Here is a 27,572-nt window from a genome sequence, read left to right as displayed (position 1 = left end):
CTGGTTTTGTTGCCAAGGCCCTCCTCCCACTGCAAACAGGAGACAGACAGTGCCCGAGACATACAATTGAAGCATTCATGGCAGAGAAATGAGTTCAGCTGTGTGAAAATTTTGAAAATTGCACAGTACTTTTTTCAGGCCAAATTTACCTTCACAAAAGGAGTGGATGACACAAATTATTTTTTTAAGCTGCATCATGATCAGCTCCTGGATCAGTTCAGCAGATAAATTGTGCAAAGTATGGAGCATATTAAGCCACTGATACTAGTACAAATACAATGCTGCAATGTGATGGACAATGGAGAGGTGGATGTCCCTAGGCATGCTTCAGACCTGGAAGCAATACCTTGTTTTAGCTCAGTATTGAACGTGTGCTAATGAATCCTTTCAGAGACTATCTAGCTCTTCACAGGGCTGGCCCGTGTATCCCTCCACAGCACTGTAGGGCTAGGTCCAACAAGGAACACGCTACAGAGAAAGCCAGGTGGTTGTAAAAAGAGATAACCTGTGTCTGCTGGGCACGGTGACCAAGTTTAGTGCCAGTCCTGTTGAGTAGGCAGCAGCAGTCTCCTCAGAGGGGCTGGGAAGCTGAAGGAGCAGGGTGAGGTGAGGCCCTAAGGCTGAAGGGGAGAAGGAGGAGATGGCAGCCAGAGGACAATAAGAGGCTGAAGAGCATGTGTCAGGCCAGGGAGGCGGTGACAACAGAGCTGTGGTTGTGGTAGCAGCCCAGACACAGGAAGGTGAGGTGAAGAGGCGGGGAGGAGATTGCGGCAGTGATTAGTGTCTCTTTGCCTCTCCTTGCTGCACTCCTTTTGCATTTTTGGAGGACTTTAACGCACTGTGAGCAGCACTTCAGGAATGGGCCACCTGCCACATCCTCCTGCAATCTGGAGCACCAGGAAGATGGCGCAGAAACCCCACCAGCTCGGCAGCAGCTGCATTTCTCTGGGTGTAGCCTATGTCATTTGGATTGACTGATTGGTTTGTTTATTTATTTCCAGGATGTCCCAGTCCCAAGTCACCTCGGATAATAAATAACAAACTACTTGATTCCACCTTTCTAAAACCTGAACTTACCATGGTTTTCCAGATCATAGTTGAACAGATACTTCTCAAGTGTGTTGGCTGATTGCTGTGATTAAGAAAACCACTTATTTTCTGCCCTTTGCAACGTTCCAAAAAAAACCCAAAGGAATTTTAATATACTCAACTAAAACATTTTATGCGATTCTGTCTTTTGGTAATCATTTGTCCTGTAATTCGTAAGTACTACACAATGTTACCAGTTTTAAAAAAAAAGTTATTTTGATTCTTCCCCATCTGCACTTGTTTGAAGCTACTTTCATTCAAGTGGTAAGGAAGAATGCAATAAAAGTGTTCCTTGTATTTGTACTACAAACTCAAATATTTCAGGAAAGTTACTTGAATAACATCTGATTATGCTAAAAATAGCTTTTTATTTTTCCTATGGTGATCTCAGTCAAGCCTGCGGCTCCACTGTTCAAGCACAGGCCTGCGCAACTTACGCCCAGTGGCCAGATGCAGCTTGCAGCATGTTTTATCTCGCTCATGCTGGAGACGCACAAACAGGTTGGTACATTTTAACAAGCTGCTGCGCCTAACACATTCCTAGTAAGTGACTTTGAGAAGGCTCCTAAAACCGCAGTTACTCCACCATCCTTCACATCGCAGTGAGCAGGCAGAAGTGCTGGTCTGGGGAAGGGAAGGGCTCGGTAGGAGCAGGGAGAAGCAGAGTCCCCTGGTTGGAAGCCAGGCTGGGAAGGCACATGATAAAAGCAAGAAGGCAAGAAGCACGGTGAGCCCAGGGTAGGGACTGCTTTGGAAAACCTAACATAAAATAAAATGTTGGGCATTGCGCTGGTGGAAGCCGGTGTGCTCCCCACACTTTTAAGAGGGAATGGGCTGAGGGCGTGTGAACATGATAGTAGGGCCCACCTCAGACACAGCTACAGCACCTGTGGGTAATCCCTGAGACCGCACCTGCATCATTCTGGGAACAAACCCAGGTATCTCACACAACTGCAACACAGCACTGGCAAATCAAGATATCGAATGACCCACCTATTCATCTGAATTCTGCAGGCCTGTCATTTCCAAACCTGAGGTTCAGTTCAAGGTGTTGTGTGTGTGTTTTTTTTTTTAAGTAAGCTTTTCTTTCTGTCTTTCTCATTTAGTTCTCAAAGCCAAAGCATTCCAGTGTACCAAGAACATGGATGGAGCCAGGCAAGCAGGGCCAATGCACACTCCCTTGCAGAAACAATTACTCCTAAGCCGTGCTTCAATCCAACCCGCACGGCTTTCACAGACGTCGCTACTCAAAAGACCCAGTTAACTTCGTTTCCACCGGGACCCGCCGCTCCGTAACCACCCCGCTCCCACCCCGCCCCAAGGCAGACCCCGGCCCGCTGAAGGCCACCCTTGCGGGCGGGCGCAGCCGGGAGCCGCGGACCCTCCGGAGGCGGCGGGGCCGCACGCAGAGCGGAGCGGGGCTGGGCTGGGCGAGCAGCCGCGGCAGCCCCAGCACGCCAAACCGGCGGGACCCAGGGCCGCCGTACGCCGCTGCCTCAGACCCCCCCGCCGTTACCTTGTACTGGCGGAAGCCATCCAGCTGCCGGCCGCTGACATACCGCCACATCGCCGCGCCGGGAAGGCGGCCGGGGGGGACGGATGGAGGCGGCGGGGCCGGGGGCGGGCGGAGGGAGGCTCCCCGGCCGCGCCCCTCGGCGCGGCCGGGGAGCCTCCCTCCGCCCGCCCCCGGCCCCGCCGCCTCCCTCCGATGTTTTATTTTAAGTAACGTGTTTTAGAAACGGGTGACAGTGAGGATTAAGGATTTTACTGCCCTTTCCCCCCCCCAGCACCGACCTGCCTCTTTCATCTCTTTATTACAGCACCCGCACCGCGTCGCAGCACGCTCCAAAGTAGCCGGCTGCAACAAGGTCTTTCACCAGCTCATACCAACATACTCTTCACGCCAGTCCCTCTGTTGCCTCCTCCTAGTCTCTCCACACCCAGGGCGCACTCTCTCTTCTCCCTGCTTCTTCCTCCTCTCTCTCACTTGGCTGCCCAACCATTTAACAGAACCAGCCACAGCTGCACCTTATCTACATCAGCCAACCCACCGCCCCTGAAGCCAGCCCACAGCTGTATATTATCAATGATAACGAACCCAGCTTCATTCCTTTACACTTCCCCCTTAACATTTCATACCTTATGTTTTTAACAATTATTACAACCTTTTTACAAATACATTTTTCATACAGCCCTCTATAATTCCTCTACAGCACCGGAGCCCTTCATGCTGCGTGGGCCCCCAGTGTGTTCTGCACCTCTGACCTCAAGGGGAGCGAGGCACTGGTGTGGGCAAGGGACTGGGAAACATCGGCAGTAACGTTTCGGCTGCAAATGCATTTAAGTAGATGGCGTGACACCTTGCGTTACCTTTGCTGTACGCTATTAGATGGAGGGTTGAAATCATACACGTCAGGGTCTGAGATCTTATTGACCAAATGGAATCTACCCAGAAAGGAAATCAATGAAAATCCATTACTCACGCCCCACGAGCTCTTCCAGACACCTAATGCATTGTGAGAGCCAGTGTTATTTTACAGACTATGCAGGTTTGATAGGAATTATATAAAAGTTAAAATTGCTAAGTGCAAACCGTATACAGTGGTTCTTGTTCTGTGTTATTAACCACACATTAATCACCTGAGATATGCTTACACCTACATTCTGCTTCCAGCAGCAGCAGCTGAACTTCTGCTCTTGAAAGCAACTCAAAACTCTTAACACATGGCTTCAGGTTACTGAATTACAGCTCAATTCTAGTTAGGAAAGCTAGTCTTTGGAGCTCATATTTTTCAGGAGCCAACTCTAATTTCATTTAGTGTTTATAGATTTTGAACATAGATTAGTGTTCCTGGATTTTGATTTCAGATCCTCCTCACTTCCCATTGTTATTATTGTATTTTAAAGTCGTATGATGCTATTGAATCAATCTACAAGGGTACCCAAGAAAAGACTCATGACTGCTACTGTACTCAGTGCAATTTTTTTACGCAAGTAAGTTCCTAAAACTGACCAAACCATTTTATAGTTATCACTTTCACTTCTTAACTCCAACACTCATAACCCTCAAACACAAAAGCAGAAATTTGGCTGGACAACTATTAGGAGTGTGATGGACAGCAGTAGAATAGGTGTTTCCTTTTCTGAAAGGTAGAAGGTAGCAAAGTATTTTTTTCTCTCTGCAGGCCTCTAAATTTATGTCAAAAAGTTGTGTGGTCACAAAGATATAGATGTAGAAGCTATATAGATATAGCAGATACAGAACACAAGTTTTATTTCCTATCCTCCTCTCAAAACTGTCTTGGTGATAAAGGAAACACTTCTTTAAAAAACCCACATAAATACCCCACTAAACAGAGAATGTAAAAGATTACACATATGTAAAAATGCGATTTCACAAACTAATGCCTCCGCATGTTCTCTGTCTGCTAACGTGCACATCAAAGGAGGCAGCATTAGATAAGCTATACTGAAGAGAGGGAAACAGACTGGCGACTAGGTAAGGAACCTCACAGAGCAAGGTATGACACAAGTCATGCAACATTTGAGAATACTGTGGAAATTATACTGACATCAAAGGTGCTAGCCTTTGATTTAAGAAACTTCCTTGATTTAAGCATCACAATCCATACCAATGGCTGGCCCCAGCACGCAGGCTAGCCAAGCCCAGCAAGCAAAACCCACAGCCACGTGGTTTACTGCTACACCTGATGTTCTCACTGTTTCCGTGCATACTCATAGATATGTTTAGAGGTTTTTCTATGGTTTTATTTTGCAATCTGAGATGTTTTATTAGAGTTCTTTTCAGGACAATTGTTTGAGCTGTGATCCAAGCTGTCTGTCCTACATGCAGGATGGTGGGAAGAGCAGTGAAAGCAGCCTTAGTGCTGTAGCACATTCTCTTGTGTCTTTTCTGGAAAACTGAGTTGTAGCCTGAGTAAAGAGAAGTTCTAACTGGCACCAGTGAGTATTACAACCTGAACAAACTTCCATTTCATGAGCTTGAGTGTGGATGAGGCAAATACTAAGACAAAGGCCCAAATCAGAGCACAGTTAACTTTCAGTATAGCAAAAGTTGGAAGTATTTTAACAGCTGTGGCCAGAACGTTTGTGACAGTTCAGACTTTACTAAGTAAAGGACCCAGACATGACTCTCTGCAGCTCAGGGGAAATAATTCAAGGCCAGATTTGAATCCAGTGAATCAGCTGGGGAATTCTCGGGTCTTCAGTGCTGTTTACTAATTATGTGTAATACTGGGAGGAAAGCAGTGATTTATTATTTTGAAAGAGTGGGCATATTGTACCACTGGTACATGCAAGAAGAAGTTAAAAGGAACAGCTGTTCCACAGATATGAATGGTATTTGTTTAAAAAAGAAATCAAACATCAATACAAGTTATGTTCTTAATCCATCAGAATGGTAGGCAAAGAGATGAGGACTCAGGATAGCTTAGAATATATCTTTGACTTTCAGTTTTCACCCTGTTACAAGTTAGATGAAGAAATTAGTAATGATGGAGCTTCTTGCATAGGGAAAATTTGAAGGTAGCCATTCCTGAGATTAACCCATGGGACTCATCATCACAGAGGACCCTTTAAACAGACAGCTTAATCTTTGCTTCCTCTGCTGCAGATCACAGCTCCTTAGGGGTTTGCTCCATATTGTCATGGTGATGAAAGAAAAAGTCTTAAAATATCACATCACTAGTTAATATACTGTACTAATAAATAAAACAGGCTTGAATCCATTCTCAGGCTCTGAGGGCAAGTGGCATGGTACATCTTGTGGCCTTTTAGTTAAACTCTCTACTTCCAAGTCAGGGCAGCCTTGTCCACACTGCCTACTGCAAAAAAGTCCTGGCACATGCTATCTCCAAAACAGTGCCAGGGGCACTGCTTGGGAATACGCCAGCTGGCAGGGCCTGATCCAGGCCAGGGAGGCTGCTGACAACTCAGCAGCAAGGACAATCACAGGAGAGCACTCAAGCTTGTGCTCTGGCTCCCTCCAGTTTGGTGATGGGGAAGCTTGGTGACCACTGGACCCAGCTGTCCACACTGCTTACATGTTTACCTTCTTCCTAGCTATGCTCTGCATCACGCCAGCTCACTTCAGGCTGCTGTGGAGCAGCTAGCCTCAAACAGTATGGGTGCACACAAATCCATGCCAGTCAGCCTTTTTTCCCCTCAACAGTGTAGCTATTCTTGGCTTAAGTGATGCTTACTTATTAAACTGAAAAGACCTTCTTGACTGCAGAGAGTCAGCAGACCCCATCCACTTTTCAGCATCTTATCTGGGCATGGCATTGCTTACGGTTTTTCGAGAACAGCCTTTGTAAAGTCTTCAGCACAAGGGTACACCATAGTTATGATTAAACCAATTACGCTAAAGTAGTATTAATACTGGAGCTAAAAGAGATAATTCAGTTGCTGAAGTTACTAAAATATATAAAGTGCAAAGTGTAAATGCAAAATTACCTCAGTAATTTTATATCTTGTTGAATTTAACAGCAAGAACTTTGGTGGGAGTAAACAGGTCTAATTTTGAAGTTTAAAAAGTGCCATATTTTCCAGCTCTGAATATGTGCCTGCATTTTTTTTTACCAGTTAGACCTGAACCAAAGTATTTTGGTGATAGAGTTTGGTTTCAGCTTGGAAAATCTTATTTCGTGTTTATCTTGTTCAACTACAGAGGTATCTATATAAAAAGTAGGCAAATATGCTTCCCAAATGTTACTGTTTGTCAGAAAGTTACGCACTTGTATTTCTTTTATCGCACTAAACACAAAGAAATAGCAGGAGAAGACAGTAAGATGCCCCGTGCAGTGCTTGGTGGTGGGATGCTGAAATGACGGCGCTTATGCCCAGCACACAGCCACCCTGTGCCGCTTGGCAGCCAGAAGGCCCCAGAGGCTGCAGACCCTCGTGGCTTTATGGCCCAGGGGCAAGGGCTGGCATAAAGATGCTTCTCAGGTATGCCAATTCATTTAAAATCTATTTTTGGTTTTGATTCTGAAATGATCAGCTAGGAATTTTTAATTTGCATGAATGTAGAAATTTGACTCCATTTGCTTCACTAAAACCTGGCATCCCCTGAGGGTTGTTTGTGTTGGGTTTTTTTCCACAGGTTTACAGCTTACATTGTCATAGCCATACATCATATTGTGAAGTGGTACAATCTATAGTGGAACTGACACTGTAGTTTGGAGATTAAGAAGTCTGACGTGTTTCATGTTTCCTAGGAAACCTTAGACAGCCTGGAATCACCAAACTGTATTACAGTCTGCAGGACAACATTGCTTTGGATGTACATTGGGGCTCTGTCCTGGGATCTAGCCTAGGCCTTGGGTCACCTCTTGCCTGATAGATTCATAAAAATCTAGCTGACCCTAAAAGACAGATTCTGAAATACTTAACAACTTTTTCTATCTCATCCCAGTTAAGTGGCTGGGTTATTTGTGACACTTAAAACTTTACTACAGAAACAATTCAAGCCAAAAAAATTCTCTATGTTGGACTTTGACATTGTCTGTACCAGGCTTTATGCACCGGAAAGCTTTTAAAGCTGAAACTTAAAGCTCCGTAAGAGGAAACTAATCCATAAACCCATGTTAGAATGAAGGACAGACACAATCAGTCAACATAAACAAGTTCTCCAAATGTCAGTTATTTAAGCCTCCTTATCTTTTGACTCATTTGAATAAAATACATTTTGTTTCTTTGAGAGAAAAGTTCTTTCTACAGAGGGATTGAGAAACTTCAGTGCAATCAACAGCACCACCAACAAATAAACACTTCTTTCTGGACTTCACTAAAGAAATCCAGTTTTATTGTTAACAGGAATTTCATATTTTTCATAGAATTGTCATGCAACAAAAATACAAAAAGTATAAAATTTCTTAATGTTCCCTAAGCAACAGTAAATTTGATCTTGAGCACACACGTGGTCAGTGTATCAGATAAAACAGCAAACTCAAACTATTATTTAAGCCTGTGAGAACACAGATGTGCTTGTACATGTAGGTGAAAAAACAGTTCTTAAAAATTATATAGCAAATTGTGTTATGACTTCCAAAAACACAATGCACAGAATTTTTTACCAGACTTAAAGAATAATCTACTGTTATTATGAAACTTAAGCTTTCATCAAGAAGCACGGCATCTATTATTCTTTCTGCACAGAAACATTATTTTTTAAAAAATCGCAGCTATATGTTAATTCCTAATAGATAGGGAGGTTTTCTGACCGGTTTTCTCTATTTCCATGCCATTTCAGTACTTGTGAAGAACATAAAAAATAATTGAAGGAAATCTATTGATTGATTGAGTCACCATTTTACTGACTGACTGAATACCGAGCAAAAATGAACTCCAAATCAAATATAAGAATAAACGTAGTTTATTATATTACAATATAACAAAGGAAAATAGAATAGAGTATGGTAAAGGGAAACAGTACTAGTTATTACACACAATGTGATAGAAGACCAATAGGAGCAAAGCAACAAATCATTACTGCAAAGTGTTAGACTAAGAAAAGGATACATCACCAATTACCACCTTAACATCATCCAGGCCCACACTGTGGCTGGGAAGCCCCGTAGCAGCTGGTGCCAGTCTCTTGGTACCTGGGAAATTCCTACACAGTGCGTCCACCTGTAGGCAAGGTTTCTGGCCCAGTCCTGGAGCTTCCCACTTTTATATTCGGTGAAAAACTTGTGAACTTTTAAGTTCATGCTAAGTGTAGGCGTGCACTCTCATGATTTATAAGACTCACACATGACAGGGATGCTGGCCAGACATCTGAGCGTGGTGGAGTTACCATCATGACACAGCTGCACATGGTTTACCATCTGGATGGTCCTGCTCATGTTTTGCTTGTTCATGGGGCTCAGGACAAACACCACTTGCTCATTAAAGTTGTCCTTGAGGTCACTGTCCAAGTTAAACAATTCCTAATTAAAGATAAAGACTTTTTCATAAGCACTGATCAATTTAATAAATTTTCACCACAGTCATCTTCTTGGGATTCTATAGAAGTTCCTCCCAGGTGTTAGCACCCTGGAATCCTTGGAAGGAGTTTATGTACAGAAAAAATTAATACAGACTCAGTACCACTCATTTCCCCGTGGTTTAGCTCCAACATAAGGACTATTTAACTGAATAGTGCACTAACATACTTTGTCAAATATCAAAGAAAACCACTTCTGATGATATATAATAAATGATGTATAATAGAATTCATTTGTTAGTCTAATAATTTCAGAAGAAAGACTGTAAATTTTTGGAAGGATGAGAACACAATTGCTTTTAACTCTGTTTTGAACATAACAATCAAGACTATATGGGGTTTGGATGATGAGGTTTCTGGCTCTCCTCTCTTTGCAAAATGCGTTTTAATTAGTGGCAGTTTTATAAAGGGAATACAAGACAGGTATTGGCCACAGGGTGCCTTGGAAAAAATTCAAACTGTAAACTATAGACATCTAATTAGGGTTTAATAATAAAAATGCAGTCATACAGTACCTTCTATCAAAAGTGCTTTATAAATTCTAATTAAGCTATGTGATACAATTCTCGCATTTTACACAGGTTGTTTATTATTCTGAACTGTAACAGCAGCACCGACAACCTAAGCAACCTTCTCAAGAAGATACAAAAAGCGATGAAAAATAACCTCTCTGTCCCTTCTTTGCCAGTGTTTCCATTTGTACCAGAAAAACATTTTCAAAGGTCATCAGCCTTTTTTCCCCTTCATTCACTTGCAATTATAATTTTATGGAAGAGAAGGTCCATTCAAAGCAGTTTCAGTTCCAAGCCCCTATATCTTGGTACTACCATTACCCTTTTTGTCTGTAGATTTAACAGCTTACTTGTTGCTTAGGGAGTTAAAAGTTTCAAGTTAACAGCTTCCCTGCAAATGTATTTTTAAAAAAGCGTCTTGTCCCGTGTTCAGACATTATTTGTTTAGATATCTGGGCAGTGTTTATATCCCAGTGCTTTGTTTGTTTCCTTGTGGTGTTAAACAGCACCACTCTTGAGATTTTACTTCCGAGTCAACTCGGGTATCATGAAGGATGCAGAGCCAAAACATCTTCCACAACAAACGCAGCTCAGCTCTCCACGCCGCCCCCTCAGCAACCTGGGCCGGCAACTCAGCCAGTGCCCAGGGCCAAGGAACAGACAACCCAGGCCGCAACCCCGCCGCAGCCCCTCCTCGTCCCCAGCCCCACCTGAGCCCACGGAGCAGCCCGGCAGCGGCCGATGGCCAGGCCAAACCCGCCCAGCCCGGGGGGACGCCGTGCCAGCGACGGCGCTCCCCGTCGAGAGAGCCCCACGGCTCCCGGTGCCCAGCCCGCCCCTCCGCCGAGCCCAGCGCCGCCCCTCCGCCGCCGGGGCGCGGGGCCCGTTAAGGCCGTCTCTCTAACCGCCGCGCTGCGAGGACAGCCTGCCGCTGCTGGGCGGGAGCACGACAGCCTGCCCCCAGCGCGGCCCGCGACCCCAGCGCCGCAGGGAGGGCGGGATGGAGAAAGCGGGCGGGGGGAGGCCTGAAAAAAGAGCAGCGGCGCCCTCGCCCGCCGCGCCGCGTCCGCCACACCCCGCCGCACCCCCAGAGCCCCGCCTCCCCCGTGACGTCACCCGCGGTGCGCCACGCCAGCCCAATCAGGAGCCGGGGAGCTGGCGGCGCCAAAGCTGTAAAGGGCGGGGGTGTAGCCGCCAGCTCGGGGAGGGGAGTGGGCTGGGGGTTCCCTCTTGCCCCGCCCCCGGGGCTCCCCCGCCACGTGACAGGGGACGTGGCCGCCTGGTCAGGGGGCGATGCCCCGTAGGAAGGTACCTGCGCGCGCGCGGGAGGGGGGGGGGCCGCGCGGGCGGGCTGGGGGCTCCGGCGGGCCGGGCGCGGCGGGTGGCGGCCGCCCTGGCCTCCCCTCGGGGCCCTGCCGGCAGCGGCGCTCTGTGCTGCAGCCGCGCTGTGCGTCCCGGCCGCCCGCTGCGCCTTGCGGCCCCGGTGTGAGGGGCGGGCAGTGGCGGAGCAGTCCCGTCCTGTCCCCGTCCCCCCCCCCCGTCCTCATACCCGATCCCGCAGCTCGCGTTGCACGTCCTGGCCCGCCCGGGCCCGGGCCGGCGGCGTAAGGAAGGCAGCCAGCCAGTCGGGTGGCTCCGCGGGAAGGGGGTCTGGGCGGCGGGTCCTGTTCCCTGCGCCCTGGCCGGGCAGGCGGGGGCAGGGCCCGCCGAGGTCAGCCTGCGAGGACGCGGCTGCCGGGGGGGCGGCTCGGCGGAGGCCACGCTGGGCTCTGGCTGCGCCGCGGACCCCGCAGGAGGAGGGTTCGCTCCGGCTTGTTCCGAGGCACGACGCGTGTGCTGGCGGCCCGCCGCGCTGGGGCGGGGGGCGGGAGAGCGGGTCCGCCGCCCGCGCGGTGTGCTGGGTTGCGCAACGCTGACCATCGCCACGGAGTGGAAGCACAGCTGTACTGAGGGGAAAATGTGCAATACAGCCTGGTTTTTAGATGACCGTCGGGGACAAAGTGCAGGGAAAGTAAAACTGTGAGAGGAAAAGAGACTTGTCAACGTTGCCTGGCTTAATATTCTCTCGAGTAGCTTCGCTGCCTGGTGCACGAGTGGGAGTGGAGGGAGGAGAAGCGCCCGGCGCTTGCTGTGGGTCTCCTCACACTGGCGGTTCGCTTGGCAGCTGGCGGTATCTGCAGGACGGCGATTCGGGTGCTGCCTGTGACTAAGTGCTTGTGCTAATACTGAGATGCTGCTGAAGGGCAGACTGCAAGTGTCATTTGCGGCGTAAATACAAATCCAGTTCAGATGGATCGGGATTCTAAAACCTTTCGTTTTCTATTTAACGTACGAGTACAATGGTGTGAATACACCGATTTTAAAATAATCACACTTGAAATCGGTTTTCACGGAAGAAGATATCAAGTTTAAAACAACATCCTACATTTAATTTACCTTGTAGCACTGATGTGATACGTATTTTCTTCTAAAACTTAAAGTTTTTGACCAGTAAAAGAACTGCACGCTTCGACTGCCGAGGTTTAACCAGCTCTTGTTGCAATGTGATGGCAGCTTTTGATAATAGTACTTTCTTTTGCGGACGAAGATAATGTTCCTCATTACTATATCACTGGTCAAGTGAAAAGACAGCAGTCTTCTCCACTTGCTGACTATTAATTAAACCATTCAGAAAAACAAACCAACACAATACATAACAAAATAGCATGATACTGTTACAGTATCCTAAACATTTTTGATAACTTAATCTTGCAAAATTTTTTCTGGTTTAACCATTTTGATGGAGTGAAGATTTCAGTCTTAACTGCTTGCCACCAGTTATTGACACAAAATGCATTTCAATAGTATTCTTATTCCTTGAGGGTGTTTATTTTTTTCCTCAATGTAGGCTTATAGTAATTTATATTCTTGCTTAAATAAGCTTGTATAGGTTAAAAAAATCCTGACATTCAAATGGTAATGTTAAATACATATATGTATCAGTCAACGAGAATAGCCTTTCATTGATTAGTAAACATCGTGAACACAAAGAAATGTTTTAAAACAGTGTTCTAAAAATATCAGTCTCCTATACCAATATCAATAAGAAAAGTATTTTGAGATTTTTTTTTTCCTCTTTCCCACATGCATGCTGACAGCTTGGAGGGAGGGATGCCAGGTCATTGTGACTATGGTCATACAGTTTAGACTTTTTCATGAATGATTACAACTTAACGAGGTCCTTTCTCAGGTTCATATGTATTCTTGCAAATTGCCTTTGGAAAATATACATACTGGTTTTCATAGGAATAAAAAAAATAACCTTGGCTTGAAAAAAATATGACTGCAGTTTTAATTCTGTAACCTTTATTTGAATCCTCACTTGAGGGTTTCAAATGCAAGGATGTTTTAATATTAAATTAAAACTGCACTTTCTATCTAGGCAGGAAAAACAGTAATTATACTTTCAGGAGCTCAGTAGTGTGTTCAGCTGAGTTTTGCCGAAAATGAGATGCATGTTTTCAAACTGAGTTTTGTGCTATCTTAAAATTGTGCTTTTGAAGCCCAACACTTCTTCTAGTTTGAGTACTTTTATGTGAAGTCTCTTGAGGACGAAGGTGAAAGGTGCGGATGGTTATTGGTCAGTGTTTGGTATTTCTGTGTACTTTTATGCAATGGTTCCCTTTGTTTTTAAAAATATGAAAAGTCTCTGGAAACTAGAGCTGTGATTTTCAGCACTATTGTTTGTTCTGCTCTGTTTGGGAAGAATGAATAATTGTATCTGAATACTTCTGAGGTGCTTAAGTGACATGACTAACATGGATTTGCGTGTCAGTAGCAGGAGGAGTTCATGTAGTAGAACATTTTATTATTATATTTGTCCTTCAGCTAATGTTGCTTTTAGTGTTAGAGAAGATGAACCGTCAAAGAAATGCCACTTGTATATGAAGTAGATAATATATTGGTTCATGTTTTCCTGCGGGTTCATTCTGTGGTTTTTGGAGCAGCCCCAAGAAAGTGGGATTGTCTGGGGTGTAAAGGGCTGTGATATAGTCCCAGTGATTTAATATAGGGTATTTCTGGGTAACAAGTATTTGGCATAGTTAGTGATATAGATCAGTTGAATGGAGGTGTTCTAGATAGGAACATCTATTTAAAAATCAGATCCAAATCCCTGGCCCCATATTTCTTGTATTCTGTTGCATAATCACTATGTATATTTCTTGAATTTTCAGAGAGTCTCTCCCTTTTCCTCATACCTGTACCCACGTAGGCTGACTTACCTTTATTCTCATCGGAAATAACTAAAGAAGTAATGGGAGAAGGATTGCTTGCCATGCTTTTTACGTGAAGGGCTTGATCCTAATTCCACTGACACCATCAGGAGTGACTTAATTTTATTTCACTTCTTTAGAAGGGGCTGCTCCAGTGACAAAATGCAGTGCTTCTGTGAACAGAGGTCTACAGACAATTTCAACATGAGGTAGCCATCCTAGCCTCCCCTTTTTTAACTCAGAACTTCAGAGGTCATATTTTGTCTTCAGATGCTTTACACAATTCACAAGATTATTTGCCTGACTCTTTGTTTTGTAATAAATCCTGATTTTTGCAGTACACCAGGTGTGTGTGCTCTAGCTCTTTTGAGCCCAATTCAGTGATACATATTTTTTTAATACCAATACCTTGTTTCTAGACACTTCATGCATAACATTAATAAGTTACACAAGATCTTTTTTGTGTGCCCTGTTTTTATGCCAGAGGAAGAAGATGAGGGTTAACCTTGTGACTCAAGATTAAGAGAACTCACTGTTGCTGCATTTCTTTGGGAACAGCACGGCCTTCAGATTAGCTTAATTATAAATATTTATTCCTGAGAAGCAAGTTACTTAAAATATTAGTTTCTCTGTTGCCTTGAAGCAGGCTGGAGTGGAAGCAAAGAGCCTTTAAAACTTTACATTTCTGCATGCCAGCTCATGCATTCCTGCAGAGAGGTCCTTGGACACCAGACCTCTGGGCCAGGGTGTCAGGGAGCAGCAGACGCTGCAGCTCTGCAGGGGAAGAGTGAGGGTGGTCTCCCCAGCAGAGGCACCATCCCACCACACCCAAAGGTGAAGAGCTGAACAGAGGCCCCGCAGAGCTGCCTCCAGATCACACGTACCCACTCCTGGGCCTCGCAGCTGGCCTCCCTGCTGCCGTACTGCATTAGTAATTTGAAGCACGGTGACACTAGCTGTATGTGGAAAGTATGGTCACCGTGTTTTGCTTCCGTTCTTTGCATTGTAACCTTCAGCCAGAGGGAACCCTCTGGTGTTGGTGGTGTCCTTGAGAATTTTTCTCCTGAATTGCATGTCTTGTAACCTCCTATCTATGTATATCTGTAACTGCTATTGCACACTGTTCATATTTTCAATAAAAATACATTTGTGTGCTTTACATTTGTATCTGCACATAAACATTATTTTACACATGTTGAAATGATATACTTTTGCATGGCATATTTTTCTTTTAAAAATATGCTTAGGGTGGGTGTGTATATATGTGCACCCATACATGTGCATGCATGCAGTGCTGCTTTGACAAACCTCCCCTTCAGTAACTGTGGGTTGAAGCTGTAGGTCCGCTTTCCCAAGTTCACTTCAGTTATTTACATGGAGAGATTGAAATTGTCAAGGAGTTTGGGATGTGGGTAGCTGTCTTTAGGGTTTGTTTTTTCATTTTTTTTTTTAAGGTGGAGTAGGATGTGGGAAATGGTGGAAAGGTATCTGCATTAAAGGCATGGAGCTGTAAGTCACTACTGTCAATATCGACAATCCTAAGTCCTCTTTCTCTTCCCTCCAGATGGTGTCTGTCAGAAATTTGCAGTAGCTGAAGAACATCTCATGTAAAGGGTGTATTTCCTTACTTTGTTGTTCTGGAACTTCAGGAACTGTGTTCAGTTTTTCTCAGTAACTATAGTGGCTATAAATTTCTGTGTGGTGGTAGCAGAAACTCTCAGATTTTCCTGTATCTGGGGAGAAGAAAGTGTGGTGAGATAAAGAGGTAATTATCCAGAGCTGCCAGCAGTACTGATGGTTATTCAGGTTGTAATTAAACTGCCATGGTGTCAAGCAGCTGCAGGAGTGGTCCCACTGGTCCTTGTATCCTTTCTTCTGCTGCTGTGCCAGCTGTAGGTAACTAGTGCTTCTTCCCAAAAAAGTTTTCTGGCTGTTTGGTTCCTTGTCACAGTGTCTGCGCGGTCTGGCAAGTGCCAGGTGCTCGGGGAGAGGGGACTCCAGTTACTTCTGATTTGCCATGAGACCACCTGCACAAAGACATCCCTGTAGTGCTGCTCTGAAGACCTGAGCAGCCCTGCCTGTATCCAAGCTAGCAAAGTGCAGGATTAAGTAACATTCTTCTTCATTAAGTCATTAACTATTAAAATTTGCTTTTTGCCTGTCACTGTCTAGTGCCTCTGAAGGAGTATTCCAGCTATTTGAAAGTCACTCCCAGTGCCACTTCACGTTGCACTCCTAATGATCTAAATGTAAGCGTAACTATCTACATCCTCTAAGCATAAAACCAGCTATTTATTCTACTCATATTAGTCTGGGGTTTTTTAATCTTGTCAACTGTAAGTATACCCTTCTTATATCCATCGTAACCCTTCTTACTTAGGGAGAGGCAGTTAACATATAGCTTTTATCCTGCCGACTTTTATATGGTATCCCCTTCCCGAATCTTGTCAGTTGTGCGCCACTGGCTGTACCTCAGCTGTCACGTGTGTTTTGTTTGTCCCCTGTGCCTTATGCTGTGCTCCTTCTTCACTCTGTTGGTATTGGACAGCATACAGAAATAGAGGGATTCTGTGTGTCCGGGGATGTAATGATTTTAAGAATAATGTGGATGAGAAACTTGAGAGAGTAGTTCTCTAGTGCTATGTTCATTAGGCTTTCTAACAGCAGAAATATATTACAAAGCCTGTTTCATGTAACTCTTTGTGCATGCATTTTTGTGGCTTTTTCACTTATTTTGCAATTGTTTCTGCTTTTAATTGACTATCAAAAGCAGTGTATTGTAAAGTTGCATGCAAGCTGTAGTGCTACTGTTGGCACAGATCAGCATTTTTCAGCACTGGATTGTCCTATTTAAGAAGCAAGCTTAGATAAACCATATTTTATACTGTAAAGTTTTGTCTGTGAAATGGATCTTGCAAAATCTTCCAGAAGCTATGAAAATCGACAAAAAACCCCCCTAAACTAGAGCCATGGCATGATTTTGAGCCTTGGTGCACCATTGGCTGTACAGTCAGCTCTGAGCCTGAGAGAAGTCATCCAGCCTGAGGGACATGCAGGTGAAACAAATGTCTCCAACTGAAGTGAGGTCTTGCTGTGACATGTTGCTGCAGAACCAAAAAAATGGGCCTTGATGTGTTTCAGTGGTTAATATTTGCCCTGTTCATGCTTTCTGCTGTGCAGAAGTACTTACCAAGAGCATAGCACAATGTAAAGGTTCATGTCTAAGCACTCTGGACATTGAGGCTTGGGCCAGCATCTTCACTGGGAGGAAGGCGAGGTTTAAATTCCCTTCATGTCATAATATTAACCTTTCTTGTTTAAACTGCTGTAGCCGCCTTACTTGATATCATGTCCCTATTAAAGCACTTTGGACACCTTATACCACATAATATTCAAGATTTTACTTTTCATTTATACTTCTGTGGGGGTTGTTACATGGACAAAGTTCATGTTACAAAGTTTGACTTTGGTGATAATGAGCTCTTGTAGTAGCTGCTTTGCAGTGTCAATACCCCCAGCAATTTTAGAAGAGGCTTTTAGCAAAGTCAATTACTGTCTGAGGAAACTGACATTTGTTTTACTGTCATCATTTGACAATAGGTCAGGCTGACTGAAGGGGTGAAGATGCTGTTCACTGCTCACTTTTGAAAAGTGCTTGTTTCATTCTTGTGAGCACTCAAAAGGTCTAGAGGAAACAAATATGCATTATCAGTTACAAAATGGATAAAAGTTGCCAAAGACCTTGGTGGGGGTTTTGGGCATATTTTTCTCAGTTCAAAGTACGTATGGTTGAGCAGCCTGGCTGAAAATATATGTGCTGATTAACATAACTTTGGAGTAGTTATTAAATATGGGTAGGAACTTTGTTACTTGAGAGAAAGTATATCAGAAGAAGAAAGATGTATTCAGGCAGATAATGTAGTCAACATATTGTAAGATAAGTTTCAGTAACATAGCGGGCTAAGATGTTTGTTGTGCTAAATATCAAATTATGTGTGTAAACTGGTGTAGAATCCACAAGATAACTTTGGATATAACAGGCAATTCTCTCATCTTCAGCTATTCTCAGGCGTGAAAATCTACTGCATGAAATTAGCACTGGAAGGCTAGTCAGCATCCTGTTTCATGACTTACTTAAGAGTCCAAATGACTTCCAGCATCCCACATAAGGGGAAGGCATCATTCATCTACTGTTTTTTGTGAAATGATTATAAAGCCAAATGTAATGGAGATAAACAGAAAGTAGTGTACTTCCAAAAAAATAAATTTAGCTATGGCATTGGTGGTGGTGTTATTATTTAGCGTTGCATAAAAAAATGGTTGCAAGTATTCAAAACTTTTTTTGCTCAGGTCATTAAAAATTGGTATTTAGGTTTGTAAGTATTCAGAAAATACTTAGGGGCAGTCTAGATTAAGTACAGTTAACCTGAAAAGAATTATGTGTACACACTGTTTTTAATGGATTTGTTTTCCTTTGTAGCGGAAGCGATTTTGGAATGCAGAATGTGCACGCTTCCCAGATGAGACACTGCTACAGCTGAAAAAATCAAATGTCAGGCCATCAGTGGCTGCTGCTTCGATTTCCAATGCATGGCTTAGGTGTGGGGATGGTTTTCAGAATACTTCAGTGCTGGAGGTAAAATGCTGGCTTAACGGTGTAAGAAAGAGATGCAAACTGACAGTTAAACCAATTTCCATGCTTGACTGAGTTATAAGATGTTGCCCTTTTTTTGTGTTGTTTCCCAATTAACAACATATTGTTATAACTGTCAAAGTAGACAAAAATGGAAATAAGGTTACATAAGAGCATTGTCTTAGCTTGTTAGTGTAATTTTCCAAGCTTACATTAACATATTATGTTCTAGATAACGTTTATCAGTTTGAAAATTTCAATAATGCACCGAAAGATGCAAAAGTAATTTCACATTTGGGATGGAGTACTGCATTTCCTAAAAAATATGGAACAAAAAGACTCAAGTTTGCTTCTGAAGATTTTTTTGCTAGATCTAAAGAGTATGTTTGCAATAATGAATTCACTGTAGAAAATCCTGCTTTTTGATGACCCATGCAGATGTGGATCTTGGTGCAGATGCTCTTTTAGATGATATATCTAATTATGCTTATTTTTTTGTGTTTGTGTTGGTCTTGTTGGTCATAAACAGAGATGTTCAGTCAGCTCTGAGTGAGAAGTGCTCGGTGCTGAAAATCTTCAACCAAGTTGCTCTCTATTTCTTCTGGTACTTAGCAGTCACAGTGTAGCATGGCTTGTGTGATTTAAGAAAATTAGAGACAGAGCCACTGAGCGCTTCTTTCTGTAACTTTGAATAGGGCACATGCTTTATCAAGCGTGCTCTTCTTCCCTGCTTTTGATTCTTAATGCTGAAAATACTGGCTCTTGTTCTTTGCAAGGTTAGATGTGATTCCTGTCATAGTTACAGTAAGTTTATGTTTCCCAAAACAATGAAAATTAAGCTTTTATGTTACTATTCTCATGCTTTATTACCTTATTCGTTATACTGCAGTCTAGTAGAAGATAGAAAAACTAAATTGAAATTGTGCTACTAAGTTGTGGTGTACTCAAAACAGTAGTTTTGAGTGTATTACTAAATGTTAAAACTGCCTTTAATGTCTTGGTGATTGAATCTGTCTTTTTTTAATATAGTCCTTGAGACCTACTGGTAAGAAATCCAGGATTAAGAAGCATCTTGGACCACTGTTAACATCTGCTGAAAGCGCAGCGGGTACGTTATAACTATTTCATGTTAGCATTGTCAGCAGATTGCCACTTTGTTTTGCCCTTTATCAAGGTAGAAGCTGGCTCAAAATACTGATTGCTTTCTTCTGTTATTGTCATCAGAAGCTAATTTTGATAAGAGACACAGTTGTGATGCTATTGTGATTGGGCTCCTCTGTTCACCTAGAGTGCCACAAATAACATTCTGCAAAGCTTCAGCTATTGGTCTTGAACAGGTGAAAGAAGCATCACCAATGCTGTCTATAGTGTGTGTTCTAGCAGGAAGAGGATATTTAAATTCTCCACATATTTAAGAGGAGGGAATGTAAAGCAACTCTTAGATGCCTAGTTAGAGGGTAAAATTATTTACTCTAATGCTAGAGACAGACAAGCAGGCATGAGAGAAAATATGTATTTTCTAAGAGCAATAGATAGAAAAACAGAATTTTGCCAACATCCTGCTTTCACAGTCTTCTGTATGTACCTGAGTCTGTTTAATTTTGTGATTTTTAAAAAAAAGAACTCTAGGCATAATAAACAGGAGGAGGACTTACTGACTCATTCCAGTTCTTTCTCTTTTTGAGTCCAGAGGAAAGGAAAGAAAGAGGGGGCAGTAGTTTCTTCAGTCTTTGTATTTCTACTTGCTTCAGCAGTTGTGCTGCTTCTGTTGGGGTGAAGTAGGTGACCTGCTGGGCACCTTTTGAGTACCTTTTAGGGTTCAAAAATCACACCTTTCTAGATTTCTGAAAAAAACCAACCCTAAAACTCTGTGTTGCAGGAGGAGATGTGGTTATGTTTCTCTTCTGGGCCCTCCTGCCTAATTCCAAACCCCCAGTAATTGTCTGACTTCCCATTTACCTAATAAGCTTTAGATAGTGGTAGGAAATGGAAGTTCTGCCTTCCTATGGTTGCTAATTCTGTGTGCTCCATGTTAAGTATTAATCCTTTTCCTCTTGCTTTTGTTATGAAAAATTATGGAGAAAGGTATTTGGAATTTAAATGTCTCCCTTCAAAAACGCGCCAGCTGTTCTTTGTTACTCCTGAAAAGTTGAATTTTTTTTTTCTCTTGGGATAAGACTGGAAAGTAATCTCTACTGATGGAATACTTTTATTTGTTTATTATTCATTGTATAAAGTCAAAGAAAGCCCAATCCCAGAATTCTAAGGACAGTCTTTATTTAAACCACTTACCATTTTAAAAGAGCATGTGTGAGAGCATTAGGAGGGCTGTGTAGAGGGCTGTATGTCAGACAGCCATTACTTGTTCTTACTCGGCCAAAGGACAGAACGATAGCCTCCTTGTATAAAAAGAATTGTTAGCATTTATTGTGGAGAACCAAAATGAAAATAATGCATGCATGTATAAGAAATAGGTGTGAGTTAATACTCCAGTATTAAACTCTGAAGCCTGGTGACAGAATTGGTAATGTTTTTTCCAGTTAAAAAATAGTATAGTTTAATTTTTAAGAATTTAAAATTCAACAAAATTACATTTCTGTAACAATCTTAACACTTTACAATTCTTTTTAATAGGATCTGCTGCCGCTGAAAGCTCTAAGGAAGCTGAGGACATAATATGGACCTCTAGTGGCAGTGATTTTTCAGGTGATGAAAAGAAAACATTGATTCCAAGGTCACACAGCAAAAAAGGTCATGCTTCCAAAATAGATGAGTCACCTAGCAGACATGATTTATTGTTAGAGGACAGAAGTAGTGAAGGTAAGTTCAAATGCAAGCAGATTTGTCAAGAAACCTTCTCTCAGCTTCAAATGCTGTAATGAAAATACTCTGAGATCATTCTGACAAAATGACATGATCTAATCCTATTTTGGTTAAATCACTTCTTTCATCAGTTTCATCTGAGTGTAGAATAAGTTCTTCGTATAAATTATGTACAAAAATTTTAAACCTTGGCGTAAAGGAGTATAGTTTGGCAGTTTGTACAACACAGAGTAAAGGCATGTCAGTTCATTTTAATATATTATAGTTTCTTTGTACCATTTCCTTCTCTGTGCTGTGATACAGACTGAGGTTGTGAACAGCTTTCTCTGCCCACCCTGTTTGACTGGTGATATCGCTATTTGCATCTACTGACTAATGTGGCAGACTTTGCAGCGGCAGATAGCATTACGCTGTGGCGTGAGTTTTTGTTTCTGTACACAGTATTCCTCATTTCCCCTTTTAGCTGTATTGTGTGAACAACCATGGGTTTTGTTTTTAGTTCTTGCTTGCTAATTGATGGAGCAGGGGATGACAGAGGGGAGAGAAATTGATTAAAAAGTGCAGCTGAAGACAGAAAAATCTTGACATATGTACTCTTATATAAGTATTAGTTAGGATATTGTTAGGAAGTAATTTCAATGTGAAAAATAAATCAGGTTAGCTTTGTAATAGTTCGGCTATATCTGAAGTATTACAGCTAAACTTCACACCCTGATGTCTAGCAAAGTGTTCAGACACCACTGTGAGGAAATTGACTGACTGATTTACTTCTTGTTTTGGTTGCCACCCTGGTTAAACGTGCTCCATAGGTTTACAACAAAAATGCAAAATTTTCCTCATCTCATCCATATTTTTGTCATTGATTTAACGCTGTCATTGACATATCCGATAGTAATCTTTCGTAATTTCGAGTGATTTTCTTTCCTTCTTTTTCGAATGGAAGGACTGGCCATTTTCTAGATTGCAATCTAATGCTCACCAGGAATCTTTTAACCTGCCACTAATACTCTATTGCACTTGTCTCCTGCAAGTATATTCTGCAGGTTTTCATCTGTAATTATCTTTTTTTTTTTGTAAAAAAAAAAAAGAGAATATCCACAGACTTATTTCTACTCTTCTGAGACAGCAAAATTTGGTTGCTCTGTGCAAATGAAGAAACCCTGATGCATTATGTATCTGCTTGAAGTTACTGAGGGAGTCTAGTTATCTCCTGGTTTTCTTCTAAACCCAAAAATATATTGAAAGCAATAGGGAGTAAAAGAACTGTAATTTGCATGCTTTTTCAAGTAAACATCCTACACGCTAGTTATAGTATTGTGTATGTATATCTCTGTGTGTGCATATATAGGCACAATTGTAAGTGTGGCGACAATAGCCGAAAAAGTATTTTTAAGTGACATGGCCTTCCATGTGAAGTTCACCTTCAGAGGGCTGAGTGTTAGTACTTGAGGGTGACAAGATAAAACTTGATAGTCTTGTATGTTGTTAAGGAATTTATACTGCTGTCACAAGTTACGTGCAGCTTGTCACACAGCTTCAAGAGACCCATTACTTGGTTACCAATGTCTGTGTTTAAAATTTCCTATGAAGCTTTCTCATAGATAGACAGAAATACATTCATGTGTGTGAAAAAGCAGGCAACACCAGAGCTGTGTGTTTATTTCTCTGGGTGACTTCAGAGTTTAGAAGTTTGATGAAGAGAACTAGTGATTTGGACTACAGTAGCACTGCCAAGTCCGGAAGGTACTGCTACAGTTCCACAGATCTGTGTGGATGCCTAGCACGTTCTGGAGGTGCCTCCTTTCTCTGCTGCCTCTCCCCATACATGATTCTTTCAATGTCAGAAATTTGACATGTACAAAAGCAAAACCAAAAAAGCTTTCATCCCTCCTCCTCTAAACATGCTCATTTATACAAAATATGATGAGATTTTTCCTCTCAGTACCCTGTGGCACTTGGACCTGAAGGGTGGTGAGGCTGCTGTGGCAGCTCAGGCTTCCATTGCCTTCAGGAGATCCTTGGAGGTGTGAGTGGACTTCTGGAGTTGCATTAAATACCATCTGGTTATAAGGATGGTGGAAGAACAGTTCTGCATCTTGTTCAGCATCTCTTAATTTATTGTAATTTTTTTGTGGAATTTTTTGGAAAAAATTGTCTCTTTTTTGCCTGTTTCTATTAATTTATCCTAAACAATCCTCTGATGTGTTTAGAGGTTCGATTTGCAGACCTGTGTGTTTAGCCGTGGTGTTTTAGGAGGTGACCATTTTGACTAGCTTTTTCATTTCTCTGTGAGGGTTACCACTAATAGCAGATGTTAACTTACACCAAATTTTCAGCTGTTCCAGCTCACTGTGAGATATTTGCTTAGAGTAGTTAATTCTAAATGAGTACACTTGGAAAATCCAACACGACTGGGCAAAATAAACCCTACCTAACTAAACCCTAGGAAAAATAATAACAAAACTAGAAAATACTTACCTACCTAAACATTTAAATATATTGCCTTTTTCCAGGCAGTGCCTTTGAAATCTATTTTTTGTATGTAGTTTTTATATTTTCACAGATATTGTCTGCTAGTAGGATTTAGCTTTTGTGAGGGACAGGATTACAAAAGAGTTAAACATAAAGATCAGTTGAACATACATGAAAAATAACATTTTGGTTTTCCCAAATTTGGGATAACTGTACTATTACTCTGACTTCATGCTTATGAATAATACATGCTGATTATAATAACTCTTCTTACAAATATTTTGTTTTAGATGAATTGGAGTTCATTGATTGGGAGAAGGATAGTGATTCCACTGATTGGTGTGACGGATCAGAAAAAGATGATAGCTCGCTGGAGATATCAGACTCGGACTCTTGCACAAATTTTAATTCTCTGCTTGTCAAAGAGGAGAATGATGAACTCTGTAAGGTGAGAAACTGTTTCAAGTTTAAGGGGAGAAAAAAAGCTTCTACTATAATTATGGAGCATATTCATATTTGATTGCATTTAATTCAGAGAAATGTGAGCATTTTGCTTATCTCTTCAGAAGGAATTCTGTACATAAGAATTTTTCAAGGTGTTTTCTCTGACTGCCAAACCTCAAAACCAAGCAGTGCCCCACATGTATAGCTTGGTAGAGTTGTCACTGAATCATGGGATGACTGGAGTGGGAAGGCATCTCTGGACACTGTCTAGTCAAACCCTTCTGCTCAAAGCATGTTCATCTGGAACTGGTTGCTCAGGGCTGTGCCTGGTTGGGTTTTGAGTATCTCCAAGGATGGAGACTCAACAGTTTCTCTGGGCTACCTGTGTAGGTCCTTGGTCGCCCTTGCAGTAAACAAGCTTGTGCTTATGTTTAAATGGAATTTGTGATTCAATGTTTGTGCAGAAAGTGATCAAGTGGGTAGGTTTCTCACCAGAGATGTGATGATCTGGATTCTCTACAACCCCTGGATGCCTGTAGCAAGTTGATGTCAATCAAACAAATTTTCTGCAATGTGGTGGGTGAGGCTGTTAACCTATTTCTCTTCAGCACTTTGAGACCTTAGCTATATAAAATCCAGGTGTAGTGAATAGACCATGTTCTGAGAGCAGTTGTGAGGTAAGGGGATCATTACAGGGCTCCCTTTTCAGCGATGAGGATTGCAGAGCTCAGGAAAGGGACAGCAGTAAATGCTGAATCTGAACAGCCAAGATTTGGCACTTTTATTTTCTACAGAAAAAAAAAAAAAGCTTTATTTCTAAAGACGGCGTGCAGTATCAAGTACAGAATACGTGGCAGAAATGTTGATCTTTGCTTAGTGTCTTACAGTGAAATGACTTGTATTAAGAGGCTCCAGATGTGGCAGGATCCTGCGCAAAGTTAACGTTTAACCCTGGTGCTGGAGGCTGGCTGCACCCGCAGGAGCCTCCCCCGCCACCCCGCGCCTGCAGCGCTGCCGGGGCCGGGGGGGCCGGGGCGGCACCCGCGGGTGGAGCGGGGGGGCCGGGGCCGCCTGGGCCGGAGGCGGCCTGGGAGGACTCTGACCCTTCTCGGAGGAGCCCAGCGAGGGGGCGTGGGGCAGCGGCCGGCGGGCAGCTGGGGAAAGTTCAGCTGGGCGCGGGGCTGGTGGCGGAGCGCTGGCAGGGGGCCGGGGCGCGGCGAGGCTTGGCTGCCGGCGCGGCCCGCTGGGGACACGCACCGCCTCCCGCCGCCGGGCCGGGCCGCGCCGCACCGAGCCGTTCCGCTGGGCGGCGCTGGGCTTCCGGGGCTGCGGCCAGGCGTTCCCGCGGGCCGCCGGCAGGGGGCGCCGCAGGCCCGGTCTGCGCGGCCCCGGCCTCCCGTGCCGATCCGGCCCGGCCGCCGGGCGCTGGGAGGGCGGCGGGCACGGGCCCGGCCAGGCGCGCAGGCTGAAGCTGTGCCACCCCTGCGGGAGGGGGAGGGAAACGGGCCGGGCTTGGGCAGGGGAAAGCTGTTACCGAGCTGGATTAAAGCCTTACTAAAATTCATTTAAATTTAGGTATCGATTCTTTAGTAAAATTAGTGTGAGAGTATGGATGGAGTATGGCAGTGAGTTTTGCTCGCAAAGGAAGAGCAGCCTCCAGTTTCCCAGTGAATCGGCCCCGTAGCAGGGTCCTGCTGCCTTGCTGGGGCCGCAGCGTGAAGAAAGTGGGTCTGGACATCACGTGTGGCAGCATGCCGGCTGCTATGGCACCGCGTGCCGCCCAGCTTTCGGCCACCTCACGTGGGTGTCAGTAGCAGTTTAACAGCTGTAGTTGAGAGTTCAGCAACGGTTACTCAAGTATTCTTCAAGTTTATGAAGAATTGCTTTAAAATGGCCCGAGTCCTGTGTGGCAGTGTCAGAAGAGACCATGCTGTGCATAAACCTGGGAAAACTAGTTGTCCACGGGCCAGCAGTGTGCCCTGGTGGCCAAGGAGGCCAACGGGATCCTGGGGTGCATCAGGAGGAGCATGGCCAGGATGGAGGGAGGTTGTCCTCCCCCTCTGCTCTGCCCAGGTGAGGCCCCATCTGGAGTGCTGTGTCCAGTTCTGGGCTCCCCAGTTCAGGAGAGACAGGGAACTACTGGAGAGGGCCCAGCAGAGGGTTACAAAGATGATGAGGGGTCTGGAGCATCTCCCTTGTGAGGAAAGGCTGAGGGAGCTGGGGCTGTTCAGCCTGGAGAAGAGGAGGCTAACAGGGGATCGTATCAATGCATACAAATATTTTAAGGGTGAGTGTCAAGAGGATGGGGCCAGGCTCTTTTCAGTGATGCCCAGCGACAGGACAAGGGGCAACAGGCACGAACTGCAGCACAGGCAGCTCCATCTGAGTATGAGGAAGAACTTCTTTACCTTGAGAGTGACAGAGCCCTGGCACAGGCCGCCCAGGGAGGCTGTGCAAGTCTCCTTCTCTGGACACATCGCCTGGAGGCAATCCTGTGCAACCTGCTGTAGGAGAACCTGCTTTAGCAGGGGCTGGCCTAGATGATCTCTAGAGGTCCCTTCCAACCCTGACCATTCTGTGATTCTGTAAAGCAAAACTGAGTTTTATGCAAGCAGTAAGTTGTTCTGCTTTTATTATAGCAGAATGACTTACCCCAGTGTAGATGGAGAGTTGGATAAACATTATGAGACACACTTTTATTAGTAAATGGTGCTCGTGAAAGGGCTTTTTTGATGCAACCATACTGTAATAAAAAGTTTTTAACCCTAACCAGAATAGTTACCAGAAAAGATGTGGGTATGTTTGGAATCTGAGGATGCTTTTTCAGATTTTCCCTTCCCTCTTCCCCGTTGGAGTGCCACGCTGTGGGAATTTTCATGGGTGGTCAGCCTCACCAGTAAACTTTCTTCTGAGAATCTGGTGCTTGCAGGAGGGTAAATCCCCAGTGATTGTGGTGTCTGTTACAGTCTTTGTTTTTCTTTACTTGGGATATGCTGTTTTCCTAGAAAAAAAATTACAGGCAAGATGTTTGAGAAGTTTCTAAGAGAGAATAGAAAAGCAGTGTTCACTATAGGAGGTCATTTGCTGTGTGAGTGTACCTTAAAAAGGCCTGTTAATTTTGTGGCCTGTTTCATGGTGGGGGAAGGAAAAAAAGCCTAATGTTGATATATCATAATTTTTGTGGTATTTACTAAACCTCTGGAACCTAATAGAGTGTGTGGATAATCAAAAGACCATGAAGTTTATTTTACCCCACTTCAAAATATGCCAAATACCAAGAGGTTCTGGAGGCTTAGGATTGCTGCCAGAATATCTTTATGGTAGTATTTACCCATGAT

At 43.7% G+C, this 27,572-nt stretch overlaps 2 protein-coding genes across 6 annotated transcripts in view; one reads left to right on the top strand and one right to left on the bottom strand.

The window, feature by feature from the left end:
* The window catches only part of LOC102051967 (ethanolaminephosphotransferase 1-like), a 57,757-nt gene extending 55,044 nt beyond the window's left edge, over positions 1 to 2,713 (bottom strand). For both annotated transcript variants that reach the window (XR_008731276.1, XM_055704328.1), the window contains exon 1: positions 2,606 to 2,713. Coding sequence is in view for 1 of the 2 variants with exons in the window: in XM_055704328.1 (XP_055560303.1) it covers positions 2,606 to 2,656 (51 nt within the window). In the remaining variant the exon portion in view is untranslated. The remainder of the gene's footprint in view (positions 1 to 2,605) is intronic.
* Positions 2,714 to 10,809: 8,096 nt separating this feature from the next.
* SPIDR (scaffold protein involved in DNA repair) overlaps positions 10,810 to 27,572 on the top strand; it is a 209,364-nt gene continuing 192,601 nt past the window's right edge. For 2 of the 4 annotated variants that reach the window (XM_055704295.1, XM_055704294.1), the window contains exons 1-5: positions 10,810 to 10,917; positions 18,343 to 18,498; positions 19,525 to 19,603; positions 21,130 to 21,315; positions 24,081 to 24,238. In XM_055704295.1, the coding sequence (XP_055560270.1) occupies positions 10,903 to 10,917; positions 18,343 to 18,498; positions 19,525 to 19,603; positions 21,130 to 21,315; positions 24,081 to 24,238 (594 nt within the window). In that variant the 5' untranslated portion in view covers positions 10,810 to 10,902. The remainder of the gene's footprint in view (positions 10,918 to 18,342; positions 18,499 to 19,524; positions 19,604 to 21,129; positions 21,316 to 24,080; positions 24,239 to 27,572) is intronic. The other 2 variants (XM_055704296.1, XM_055704297.1) reach the window with 1 other exon arrangement.

The sequence above is a fragment of the Falco cherrug genome, chromosome 3, assembly GCF_023634085.1.
Source record: "Falco cherrug isolate bFalChe1 chromosome 3, bFalChe1.pri, whole genome shotgun sequence".
Lineage (NCBI taxonomy): Eukaryota > Metazoa > Chordata > Aves > Falconiformes > Falconidae > Falco > Falco cherrug.
Note: the sequence above shows the minus strand (reverse complement) of the source record. Positions and strands in the feature narration are given on the sequence as shown.